This window comes from Lithobates pipiens, unplaced genomic scaffold (genome assembly GCF_037356315.1).
Source record: "Lithobates pipiens isolate NorthernLeopardFrog02 unplaced genomic scaffold, aLitPip1_a1.2 Scaffold_10, whole genome shotgun sequence".
Lineage (NCBI taxonomy): Eukaryota > Metazoa > Chordata > Amphibia > Anura > Ranidae > Lithobates > Lithobates pipiens.
The window spans coordinates 174222742-174235692 of record NW_027507686.1 but is presented as its reverse complement, the minus strand read 5'-3'; the positions used below and the strand labels follow the sequence as shown (position 1 = coordinate 174235692).

Sequence of the window (12951 nt, the reverse complement as noted above, 5' to 3'; positions counted from 1 at the left end):
GTCATATTCGCTGAATCTGTCTCAAACTGAACCATGTTATGTGCAGTTCAGCACTAATTACAACCGTTCACCTCTTTGTTGAAACTGCGAAATTTCCCCCAAAAAACCTTACATAGACTCCACTGGTTTTGGGGCAAAATAAAATAAAATGATTCACAGTTACTTTTCCTTAGTTTTTATTTTTAGTAACAGGGGAAACCAGAAAGTTACGTGTTAAAAAACTATACTAAAAGCAAGATCTCTGTCCACAGAAACGTGGATATCATGAGAGGTATGAAAGATATTTCCTTTTGAACCCACACATTGCATATTACATTGTTAAGAAGAGCGCAGTGTGACCGTGTAGTTGGTATATCAGCCCCATGGTACTCACCTTCAGGACAGAAGCAGCCATCCATATAGTGCTCCTCACACAAGCTGTGTATCTCTTGGTGTGAGCAGGAGTTCTTGCAGGGGGAGGCACTCTCATGATAAATCATATTGGCCGGACATTGCTTTGCTAGAAAAAAAATAAATACAGTTTTACATTATCCAACCATTAATATATATATATATATATATATATATATATATATATATATATATATATATATATCCATATATATATATATATATATATATATCTCTATATATATATATATATATATATATATATATCTCTATATATATATATATATATATATATATATATATATATATATATATATATATATATATTGGCCTGCATACACTTTCATTTTTTTGATCAAACAGATGAAAATATTTGTGTGTATTGCCAGCTTTATCTTGTTTGTGCCCAAATGTTTCAAAGTTCTAAGTAGATGTAAACTGGTTTAAACTGTGAATTCTGTGAAGGGGTGCTCCTCATACTTTGTGAGAGAAGGTGAGGTAAAACTTGGCTTATTTACTAAAGTGTAAAGTCAAGTGAATTTAAGTGACCCTGGGCCTAATTTGCTAAAGTCTAAAGTGAATTACAGTGAACTTGGGCATAATTTACCAAAGGGTAAAGTGAGGTGAAGCAAAGTAAACCTGGACCTAATTTATTAAAATGTAAAGTCAGGTGAAGCAAAGTGAACCCAGGCCTAATTCACTATAATGTAAAGTGAGGTGAAGTGAAATGTACTGGGGCCTAAATTTCTGAAGTGTAAAGTGAGCTGAAGTAAAATGAATCTAGGCCTAAATTACCAAAATGTACAGGCCTACAATGGTGAATTGAACCTAGTGTGTACTTCACTTCAAACAACTAAACCTACAAAATCTTAATTCTTTAGATTCTCCTATACAGGATTGTATATGTAAAGTGAAAACAACTTTATTATATTACATTTTACATGTTTCAGCATATCAGGGCCTAATTCAGTTAATTTCACCTCAGCTCAGCTCAGGTCAATATAGTCTGTCCTCCTTTTTTTACTGTTTACATACTTAAAGAATATCTTGGGATTTTTTTTGCACTTCTCCGCTATGTGTCTTTCGTGTTCTATCTTAGCCACCTCCCTAATTGCACCCTTAAATTTCTTGTTGCATTCTTTATAAAGTCTGAATGCTGATGATGATCCCTCAACCTTGTATTGTTTTGAAGGCCTTCTCCTTTGCTTTTATATGCATTTTACGTTGGAGTTAAGCCATCCAGGACTTTTGTTTGCTATTCAATGTGATGCATTGGCTAATGCCCTTATTTAATATGCTCTTAAAGCAAACCCATCTCTCCCCCGTGTTCTTTGTTCCTAAGATTTTATCCCAATTCATTCCTTCTAGCAAGGTCTTAGTTTAGAAGTTGGCTCTTTTGAAATTCAGTGTCTTTGTATTGCCCTCATGTTTCCTATTTGTGTGATTTATACTGAAGCCAATTGACCTGTGATCGCTGTTTCCTAAATTGCCCCATATTTCCACATCCGTGATCAGGTCTGTATTGTTGGTAATCAGTAGATGTAGTAACGCTTTATTTCTAGTTGGTGCGTCTACCATTTGAACAATGAAATTGTCCTGCAAGACATTTAGACGAATGCATGATTCCCTCCGCTAAGTCTATGTCTGCATAATTAAAATCCCCCATTATGATAACACTTCCCATCCTTGCTACTAATCCAGCTTGTGATAGGAGATCCATCTCCCCCTCCTCCCTCAGGTTAGGGGGCCTATAGCATACTCCTAGTATTATTTCCCCCTTAGCTTCATCTCTTTGGAGCTCTACCCATAAGGATTCTACCTCCTCCCTAGCTCCCTTAGTGATGTCATCTCTCACATTCACTTGTACTTTATTCTTGATATATAGGCATACCCTTCCCCCTTTTTACCCTCTGTATCCCTGTGATAAAGCGTATACCCTTAAATGGTTGCCAGCCAATCATGAGAGCTGTTGAACCAGGTCTCTGAAATTCCCACAAAATCCAAATCCTCCTTGTACAACAGTATCTCTAGTTCACCCATCTTGTCCACCAGGCTCCTGGCATTGGTGAACATGCCATGTAGTTTAGACCGGTCGCATACTATCCTCTTATTGGGTGTTCCAATATTGCAACTAATTGCTACTATACTTACCTTGGGTGTATGTGTTTTAGTCAACCTACCACTAATGCTCCCAATACTACCCTCTGGAATATGTTCCACGCTGACTATCTCTACCTCTGGGCCCCTCCCCCTGTCGCCTAGTTTGAAAACCCCTCTAATTGAGACCAATCTAAAGCCAGAAGAGCTTATGATGTGCCTTGATAGTGTGTGGACAGGTGCCATTTTGTTGTAGTCCTCAAAGGTGTCTGATGAGCTAGTATTCAACCTGAACAGCACCCACAAACACTGTGACCAGTTATTTGGTTTTTGATCCTGTAATATTAGTCATCAAAATTTGTCTTTCCTCATTTAAACAAACTCAAGGTTTTGTGAGAGCTGGGATAAAAAAAAGAGAACTGTAAAGGTTGCAATTTATTTCTAGAGTAGATGAGTCTAATGACAAACTACTGCAACCTGTTTAAAATGTAATGCCAAAACCTGCTACCACAATGGAAATCAGCTTCCTCATGCTATGCTGCAGTGGCAACTCTTGTCTCACAGACTTTGCCTGGTCATAACATATAAAATTCACAACAAAATCAGGTCCAAGGTGCTCACTGATCAATCAGAGCTTAGAATCAACAGCAAAGATATTGATGCGTTTCACACTAAATGCATCAAAAACATTTGCTGTTGATGCTCAGCAATTAAAAGCCTGTGTGGAAAGCATACTTACGACAGAAGCTGTCAGTCCTCCAGGTTTCTGGGCGACCTCCAGCATGTGAACACTGCCTGGAATATTCACTGATTGTACTACATAGGCAGAATGAATCCTGGGATTGGCTACAGGAGCACATATCCAGCACGCAGGCATTAATGTAAGCTTCCACATTGAGTAGATCTTGACAGCTGGAAAACGCAACATGTCCCAGGTGTTTTTCACACACCGAGCGCTACAAAAAAAAGCACAATGTTGAAATAAATGCAGCTGATTGATGATAGGTGGAGGTGTTTGTGTTACATAATCAACCCATCAGATTTAAGATTTTCTGAGAAAGCATTAACTGAGACATGACTGGTCGCAATGGGCAAAACATTTTTCTTACTGCCTGAGCCATAATGGCTTTGTTCCTCCTCAGGATTTACATGAGAATATGTATTTATTATAATAATGACTAGAATGAGAGAAATGGAAACCATTTTCTACTATATATGAGCTAACCAAATTTAGAATGGAATGGAAAATACACCTTGTAAAAATAAGGCTGATACACAAACAGTGAGAGATAGACACACTTAAGTGTGTGATGATAAAGTATGCTTTAAACTAGTTTTAAGTTCAACTCCGGTGTGGAAGAATAAGAACCTTTGTAGTGGGGCTTTCACACTGCAAGGGTACAGTGTTCTGGGCTGTGAGTGGTCCTTTAGCATCATCACATTCAATGCATGGCTTGTAAACCTTGCATTGTATGTGGATGAGGCAGGAGTGTGGCCTAGACCGGGAGCACCTTAGAGTAAAAGCTTTGCAGGACAGTAAACACCACTGAAGGGACCTTGCTGGAGAAAATAATAAGTTAAGAATCACACCATATTTATTTACCCCTGGCCAAATGACACATTTAACCCTTGTAGTGTGGAGTGGGGGGAATTGCAAGGGTAGTTTTTTGTGTGTAGAGTTGTTCTTTAACATGAACTTGTGCTATATACATGTTGGACAAAACAGCTAGATTGTTTTTATATCAGTTTTGCTCCATTAATCAGTTGGGAGCACCAGACATTTGTGGTATGGGGGAACATGTGACTTTTTCCACTTCTTGCCACATGATAGAGTATACAGCCTTTTGTGAGCTCCAACTAAAGGGATGTAGATCTTATACAGGGACTTTGATCCTTGCTTTTGGAAGCTGACATAGTATTAGGGGTGCAAAGGAAAAGTAAGTGTGTGCTTCTGGGACGGGTAGCCTCAAAGCGAACATGTTGCTTTCCCCTATTTGGCAAAGCCCAGGTTTCTTTTAGAGGGACAATGTCATTTTACCAATTCAACCAAGCTCCCCCAGAAAGATTTAATCACCTATCTATGCTACATTTCCTCCTCTTCACACTATCACAGTGCTCACTCCATTGCTCAAGCAGACCAGGGCTTACAGGTAAGGGGCAGTATGTGACCACTGCTATGTGAGAGTGCTCTGGCACAGTTGGCCAATAGCCAGACCAAATGCTGTCATGGAGGGGTTGAGGTATGACATCCTTCATCCATGTAAGTTTAGACCAACAGAACTTAACCAAGGTCAAAGTTTGCAGCAGAGAAGTTGCAAGGGGACACAGATCTATGAATAAACATTGCTGATATATTCCATGAATTCAGTCCAAATATACGTTCCTGGTCTGTTCTGGGTAAAAATTTACATGTGGTAAAGGAACCTTTCCCATCCTTATGAGGCAGTGCTCATCATAACAATTTACCACATAGACATCCCATGCTGCACTGTGGGAGCAATGCGAACTAATACCCAGACATACTGGGTATGGCATAGGGGCATAGCTCAGGCAATTGGGGCTCCAAGGAAAGTATAGGAGGTAACTGCCAGCAGCAGAAGGAGCAGGATATTAAGTAAATCTATTTATTTGCCCAAAATGACAAAAGTACAGATTCACTTTACAATAAAAGTATTGGAAATGTGAACATTTTTATTTAATAGAAAAGCAGAAATAGATAGAAAGAAAAATGCTGAAAGCTTCTGAGACAACTTAAGTCATAAACAAAAAAAAGACTTCATAAATTTCAAAATCTAATGGGCATTGTTAAATTTTACTATTTAAATGTACATATGTAAAAAAATATATTGACATGAGACTGTTACTTACATATTGGGAACAATGGTATGTGTCAATTTGCTGAGTATCATCTACATCGGTACAGACAACACTAGGGTCATGAATTTTCTGCATGTTTCCAAAGTATACAGGACTGAAATACATGTCTGTTGACAAGAAAGCATGACCAAATGTTTACCAATGCACACCTTAAGCTGAGCTCATTACAACAAATATGTATTTGATTCAAACATCTACAGTACAATGAAAGCACTTAAAGCCTACCTCCAACCATTTGCTACCCCTCTATCACAGCACCTCCATCCCACCTACCTCACCACCCAGTCACAGCACTTAGCTTTTACCCAACCCTCTCTCCCTCTGGTCACTGTGCCTCCCATTTATCCACCTTGCTTCTGGTTCAAAGAGTTCCCCCCACATCTTGTGCCCAGGTCAGAGTGCCCATTTCTCATCCATTTTAAAGTGTTACATACAGCTCCAGTCTTCTGTATTTCAGTCAATTAACCATTTTGACATGCAGCATTCTGTATCATATATTCAGTTTAGAATTTACTAGATTTGTGACTTAGTACACCTAGAGGCTTATTCAATAATAATAATAATTTAATGAGCAGTGAAGTGAAATGTCCTTCAAAAGCTGGCCAATAATCAGATTTTAGTAGCAAAAAATGACATGGAATGGGATCTAAAATTTGATTAGTTATTGTAGGTTAAATGACAACCCTTATCTTTACATTATGTAATTATGTAATAATAGTGCAGAATATTGAAAAATCCTATTATGAATATAAATGTGATATAACAAAACATACTTTATATTTTATTTCATATAAGATAAAACAACATAATACTGCATTTGCCCACCTTTTTAATGCAATTATAATCAGGTTAAACAGGGGTAACAAAGGAATACTGATTGTGTGTCCTTAGTTGCTGGAGATACTTTCTATGTTGCTTATTGTAGTGCATGTATTAAAACAGTAATATTACTAATGTAAAGAATACTGTAGCGTTATACAGCAATGAGCTGGCATCTATCCGGATTACTCACCCTCATCAAAAAATTCATTATAAGAAGGTCTGCCATTATAGTCACCGCACAGTCCACAGGTATGGTTGTTATACTTTGGATCCAGCTCCACCTGTACAGAGGGTGACACGGTATTTATACTGATGCTTTTACAACAGATTCATAGTTATTGTTACTGACCATTTGGTTAAGCCAAGTAGATGTGATTTACTGTATATCACAATTGACTATAATAAAAGGAAAATAGGAATCATGTAACAATAGCCCTAGCAGCCCATGCAGCTACTATGGGGCCTGAGTGTGGAAGGGCTCCTCATTAGGGGGGATGTTGAGGGAATTTAAACATAGAAAATCTGTTGGCATTTGTGACGATAACACAAATGCAGTACTAAAGATTACACAGGTTGTTGATGGCGCTGACCCTGTACCCCCTGGGACATTTTTTTAATCAAGAAGATCTGACATCAGCAGTACAGGAACAAACTCCAGAATCGTTCTCCCTTTTCACAGATCCCCTTTGCAGGCTGTGCAATAAGGAGAACTTGTTTAGCTGTCTTAGTATTGTAGCTATGGCCCTCAGAGCTGCTGGTCATCCTGACCAGTCCTGATATTAAACCACATTATGTCTATTGTAGTCTTTCCCAGGGTATAAAAAATCCCGGAGTATCATCTCAGCTAAAAACTGGCAGCTGTTTGTAGTTTTGCAAAAAAAGTCCCACAGTTTAAAGAAGTCTGTATAAAGCAGGGAATACACAAATCAAAAATCAGCCAGTTCAGCAGAAAACAGAAAAATGTGGTCTGTCTATACTGCTGTGTGTTCAACAGAAGCCAATCTAATGGTTGGCTTCTGCCAAGCGGTCATGCTAAAAAACTATCATTTGATCAGCGCTTGCAGCCAATAGCTGCAGCACTGATCTGTGTATTCTGCCAGAAGGAGGGGGGATCCCAATGGTCAGAGTACAATAGAGCAGAGGGAGAGATCCCTGCATCAGTATTGTTTGTGTTACATAGTAGGTAAGGCTGAATAAAGACAATAGTCCATCCAGTCCAGCCTGTATTAGTGTACGGGTGTCAGTGTCGATAACCATTTCCCATATCCCTGTATATTGTGTTCACTAAGATGCAGGGATCTGTCCATTTCTTTTTTGTTCAAGCTGCTGGTTGAATGAAAATAAAACCTGAATGTGTATATCTAGCTTTAAAGTTTTGTTAACCCAAAACTTCATATTCCTGATATATGCCTGCTGTACCATGTACTTGTATGATATAAGTATCCTGTTGTCTTTGTATTGATTCCTTTATGTGAAATCCCTGGTGTTCCTTCTAGTCTCCTTGCTTTTCTATTAAAAACTGACCACCCTAAGCAGGGGAGCACAGCATGATCAGCTCTCTAGCTATGCTGGGAACTCGGTATGCTCTCCACCAATGATCAGACTTGACACGCTCCCGCTACACAGCCATTCACTAGGAAGCTCATAGTGTTGCTGCTTCTCCTTCCCCAAGCTCTTATGCAGCTGAGAACAGAGGGAATGTGATCACTTATAAAAAAGGGAAAAGGGTATTTTTTTATTTTTATTTTATATCTATACAAAAATGTTTTGCATTCCATTCCATTTTAAAATGAATGAGTTGTTTTACAAGGTGATCCTTTACAATCACTTTAAGGTTATAGAGCAATTGTGTACGGGAATACTAAGAATTATGCCATAAAGTAAAATATGGACATTCTTACTGACACTTCAACTCTTTTTATGGGCTACTAGACCAATCCTTTTAACACACTTGCTTACTCTGATGATATAAGAGGTGGGAGGAAGTAGAATTTATACTGAGATACCATACTCTCCCCCTGTTAGTACCCTGCACATGTCCATGGAGGTCGTATGTGCATCCTTTAGCTCCCCCCCCCCGGCCTTTTTCCACCTTTCCCATCTCTCTATCTCCTCATTTCCACCCAACCTTCTTTATCCCTTACCACCGCCTTCCTCCCTTTTTTTCTGTCCAATGAGTCTCTCTCCTCTTTTTCTCTACTTGCTACTTCTTCCTGCGGATTTCCTCTGTTACTGGTTACCCGCTTTAATGGATGGTTACTGAGGTATGATGCCCTCTCCTCCATATTATGTTATTTGACTTGATCACTGTATCCTTCTCACATAGTCCTGTACCTTTTGGACCCTAATGGATGGTTACTAAGGTAACATCATCCACATGTCCTGTTTCACCAACATGAGACCCTGTAACTATGAGGGTGCCCTCTCCTCCATATTATATTTATTTACTTGATCACAGTACCCTTTTCACAAAGTCCTGTACCTCTTGGACCCAATAGCTATGGTCACAGGTGGTCCCACACCAAAAAAGGGTATTACTAGGACTTATAAAAGTATGTCTCTGTTGGGTTTATGAGATTTGAGTGACAATGAGAAACTAACTGTGGTAATATGAATCTAACTTGAACTTTCCGCTACCTCCTAGCATATCAGGGGCTGTGTCCCCGTTATTCACATGTGCCATTAGGCATCCTCCTTGTTGTTTTCTGCATTGCTTTGGCTGTACTTCTTGTATTTGCATTGTCATAATAAAATGTTTGTACAAGAATTTATACTGAGATTTGAGATACTGAAAAAGAGTTATTTCTGTGCATTCCTTCTCTTCCCCGACTACTTCTATCCTGCTTTACTAAAGGAGTTAAGACTCAATAATAGTTCACTCAAAAATGGTGTGAATATTTACTATCAGGTAAGCAAATAATATCAAAATCTATAATATATAAAGAAATAAAAGTTTTCTTTGTTTTCCTGGCAACACATTTAATGTCAAATAATTCTATGCAGGTATAGCTGTTGTGTGAATATTTACTTTAATTATCTAATCAATTCAATGGCAAATTTCTGTTTCCTTTTTAAAGCTGCACGTGACTGGGTATTCAAATTGAACAGGAATTTGCTTTTCACATAATTGGATAATTGAGATGAATATTTACACAATTTACTAAATGAAAATTCTTGGCTCCATTAGGAAATCAACCTTTATAATGTTCACTAGTTCCTACACAGGATCATCTTTCAAAGTTCTCACAACTGAAGCCTGATGAAGACTGAGATGTGACTGCTTGATTGGGGTTATTGACCATCAATGCTCAATGCTCTAAGTAACCGACCTTTATACCAGCAATGCAGAAGATGTAATTCAACTGGGGTTCAAGTGGAGGTGTATATTATAATACAATAACAAAAGATGACAGAAAATGATTGGATGTTTTACAGAGACATTCTTCCTTATAAGAGAAAGCAGAAGGCATTTTTTTGGATTTGTACAGCAAGATTCCTCACCATGACTGCATCTTCTTTGTTCCACATGAGGGTTAAACCTGTCTTCGTATACAACTTAAAGTATGTATCAGTTTTCTGAATGAGGATCCCAGAACTGTAGTATGGTGTTTTAACACTGCAAAATACAGTAATTAGAACATATTCAGTGCAAGGTTATTTTTCCAAGAATAATTAGAAAGTGTGTAAAGAATAAGAAACACAATCACATAAAACATTCCTTAATGGGCTACTTTCTAAAGATGTAAAGCTGAACTCAAATGGGTGGGGATTGTAGGCGTCTATGTTTCTACATTGAAATAGGCTGAGAAATATTCTGATTAGGGATAACATTATTATGTTTAAATTGATGTTGCAGCAAAACAGAAACTTGGTTAAATTTGGTTGAACAAAATCCTACTTTTTTATCTAGAGGATGGGGTTTTTTTGGGGGGGGGGGGGGGGGGTGTATAGTGTGAAGTATTCTTTGCATTTATATTGTATTTCCTTTTCTTATGTATTTGATTTTTTTTTGTGTGTACTGTCACTTCAAAGGTCCTATTACTTTTTCTTTCCCTGTCTTTCTTTATTCTGTGAAATAAAAAAAAATATTAGACTAATAAGAAGCCCTTTTCTGGCGCAAGAACAGGTCACGATAGTTAAAATGAGCATTCATAACCCAGAGGAGTCATTTTAAACCCAGTGCACCATTAAATACCAAAAAAAAGCAATAAAGTTCGCCCTTTTTAGTGACTTCAACACACCTGACAAAAATTGTGAAATTTTGTCAAAATCCCACAACTGACTAAAATGTTGCAGTCATGACAACTATGACCCATCACCATATTGTAATATGGTGTTGGCGTGAGTCTAAATTCTAGTGAATCAAATTTCAGTTGTTAAAAGTGGTGAGATCTAAAAACAAATAAAAAAAAATAATATTTTACAAAACTTACTTGTATTCATTTTATATTCTCTAACAACCTCGTTGTCTTTACATGCACATAACAGAGGAGGATTTTTAAATTTATGTTGTTTGAAAACATTATGGTATAAGTTGGAGTTCCCCTTTATTAATGCTAGTTCATTTACTATTACAGAAGAAATATTCTATAATATACAGAGCTTGGGTGCATAGAACAAATCACCTTCCGTCATGAATTAGCTGTAGTTTCATATGATTTAACTCATAGGGGAAACTTTATTAATACTTTTATAGTCCGAACACTATTGAAAGAAAAATATCTAACAACTATTTCAGTATGCAATGTTTAAAAACTAGGGTTGATATCATATTTATTTTTTCTCATTTGCCAGATATTGGGCAAGTACATCTAAGCTTACTTCTACAAAATGCTGTGTAGTTTAGTATTCAATTTCCAATCCTTTCAATAGTTATAAACATTGGCAGACTGATTTTGCAATATGGTTCACTTCAGTTCTTGAGAATCCATGATTCAGAACAAAGGGGTGGACTTCTATTTAAATGTCCAGTAATTAAAACTGCTATAAATGTTTATGACTTCTCTTCGGGGCTACACCTTACAGTGCTTACCATATGGTCTAGGTTACTTACAAGGCTTGGTCTATCTATTAAGGAACCTCATTTTAATTGTTTTATCTAATACACCACACCCAGGAGAACACCTTGGACAAATGTCATATCATACACTGGTCCTCACAAAAGACAGCCCCTTTACCCAGAATGCAATTCTGCCAAGGATTATGGATATTGTTGAACAGATGATGAACTTATAAAAGCTTAAGTAGTTTTGCCAGCCCAGAGAAAGAATTACACATGTAAGAATGATTTACGTTACAAATATTCCTGTTTTATAATAAAGTATCATCAACTTTAGTAAAAGTAATAGCTAGCAGGAATGACATTCAATTAGATAACCAAATAATGTTTAGTTTAATTCCTTCCTAACACCTTTTCTCCTAAGTCATAATTTATGTGGTCTGTCTTCAAACAGAAGCTGTTAGTATAATTAAGCATTTCTGTACTTTTAATTAGTCAACTTTTTCAGATTACGGCTACCCATAAAAAAAAAAATAGAAGATTCTCATCCAATCAGGATCAAAAGACGCTAAAATGGTTATGGGCTATCTCTACTATTTATGCAGGTTTGGGGGTGAAATGGTATCTGAAATAGATTTCTGTAGATGACTTCATAGAAAATATAAAACCAAGGATTTTAAGCAATTTAAATCCCCCCCCCCCCGAAAGATATTTTTATATAAAAAATAAAGGATATTTCAGGTGCCACATTGTGTAAAGGTTAAAATACACTTATATTTCATAGAAGATATAAAGCTGAGCATATTAAACCATTTAAATCCCCCCACTCATCACACACAGTTATGTTCCATATACACGGAGTATGATGTGGATTTGCTCAATCAACAATACAAAATGTTGGATTGTTTTTTGTAGTGCCACTGTGAAAGCAATAATTCTTGTGACAGGGGGCTTTTAAACTGTTTAATATGTTAGGTTTTATATAAAAAAATGTTTTAATGGTTAAACTTTGCAGCACCTGAAAAGCCATTCTTTTTGATGTACAAAAATTGTTATAGTTCATAGAGGATGTGGTGCTGCTTTGTTGTTATCAGCCCAACTAACCCAGATATTCTCTATATGATTGCTATTAGTCCCTTGAATAACAATGAAGATGTAGAAATGTTGCATGTGCAGACATTTCCAGCTTTTGTTTTTATGCCATTGTCATGACATAAAAATTATAACGTCTAGATGATTTTATTGCTTCTCTCAGATATAGCTGGCAGTGGAGGCATATAAATGTCCTTGCTCAGTAACATTCAACTTTGATTTTATGCCATGACCATTAGACAGCATGATTCTTCACCAGTCACAGGATCCAACCAGTCTCTTGTCTATGGCTATCAATAGAAAACATACACACCCATGTGATGTGATTGAATCTTCCTAAGAACTATAAGGTATAAAGTTTAAACTATAATGTATAAGTTGTAAACTACAAAGTTTAAAAAAAGATGTGTGCCACTGTTTTCTTCTCAACTTTTTCTTTGTGTAGAAACATTGTACTTTTTCTAATCTTCATTGTTTCGTGATGGATCCATTACTCAGAAATTGCTAATTATCATTGACATACATTATTATGGCATGCTCACTCCTTCAGATGAATACATCTTTTAACATTCATTAAAATATTTTGATATTTATTATTTATCCATATTCCACTCAAAACAATTTAGGAAAGAGATTATTGAGGGTATTTGACAATATTACCAATGTACTTAGTC

At 36.9% G+C, this 12951-nt stretch overlaps 1 protein-coding gene across 5 annotated transcripts in view; it reads right to left on the bottom strand.

Annotated features, from left to right (window-relative positions):
• LOC143935909 (uncharacterized) overlaps nt 1-12951 on the bottom strand; it is a 113646-nt gene that overhangs the window by 97978 nt on the left and 2717 nt on the right. For all 5 annotated transcript variants that reach the window (XM_077460096.1, XM_077460122.1, XM_077460132.1 and 2 more), the window contains exons 3-7: nt 9688-9802; nt 6377-6467; nt 5356-5471; nt 3227-3443; nt 374-499 (exon numbers count right to left, since the gene is read on the bottom strand). In XM_077460096.1, the coding sequence (XP_077316222.1) occupies nt 374-499; nt 3227-3443; nt 5356-5471; nt 6377-6467; nt 9688-9802 (665 nt within the window). The remainder of the gene's footprint in view (nt 1-373; nt 500-3226; nt 3444-5355; nt 5472-6376; nt 6468-9687; nt 9803-12951) is intronic.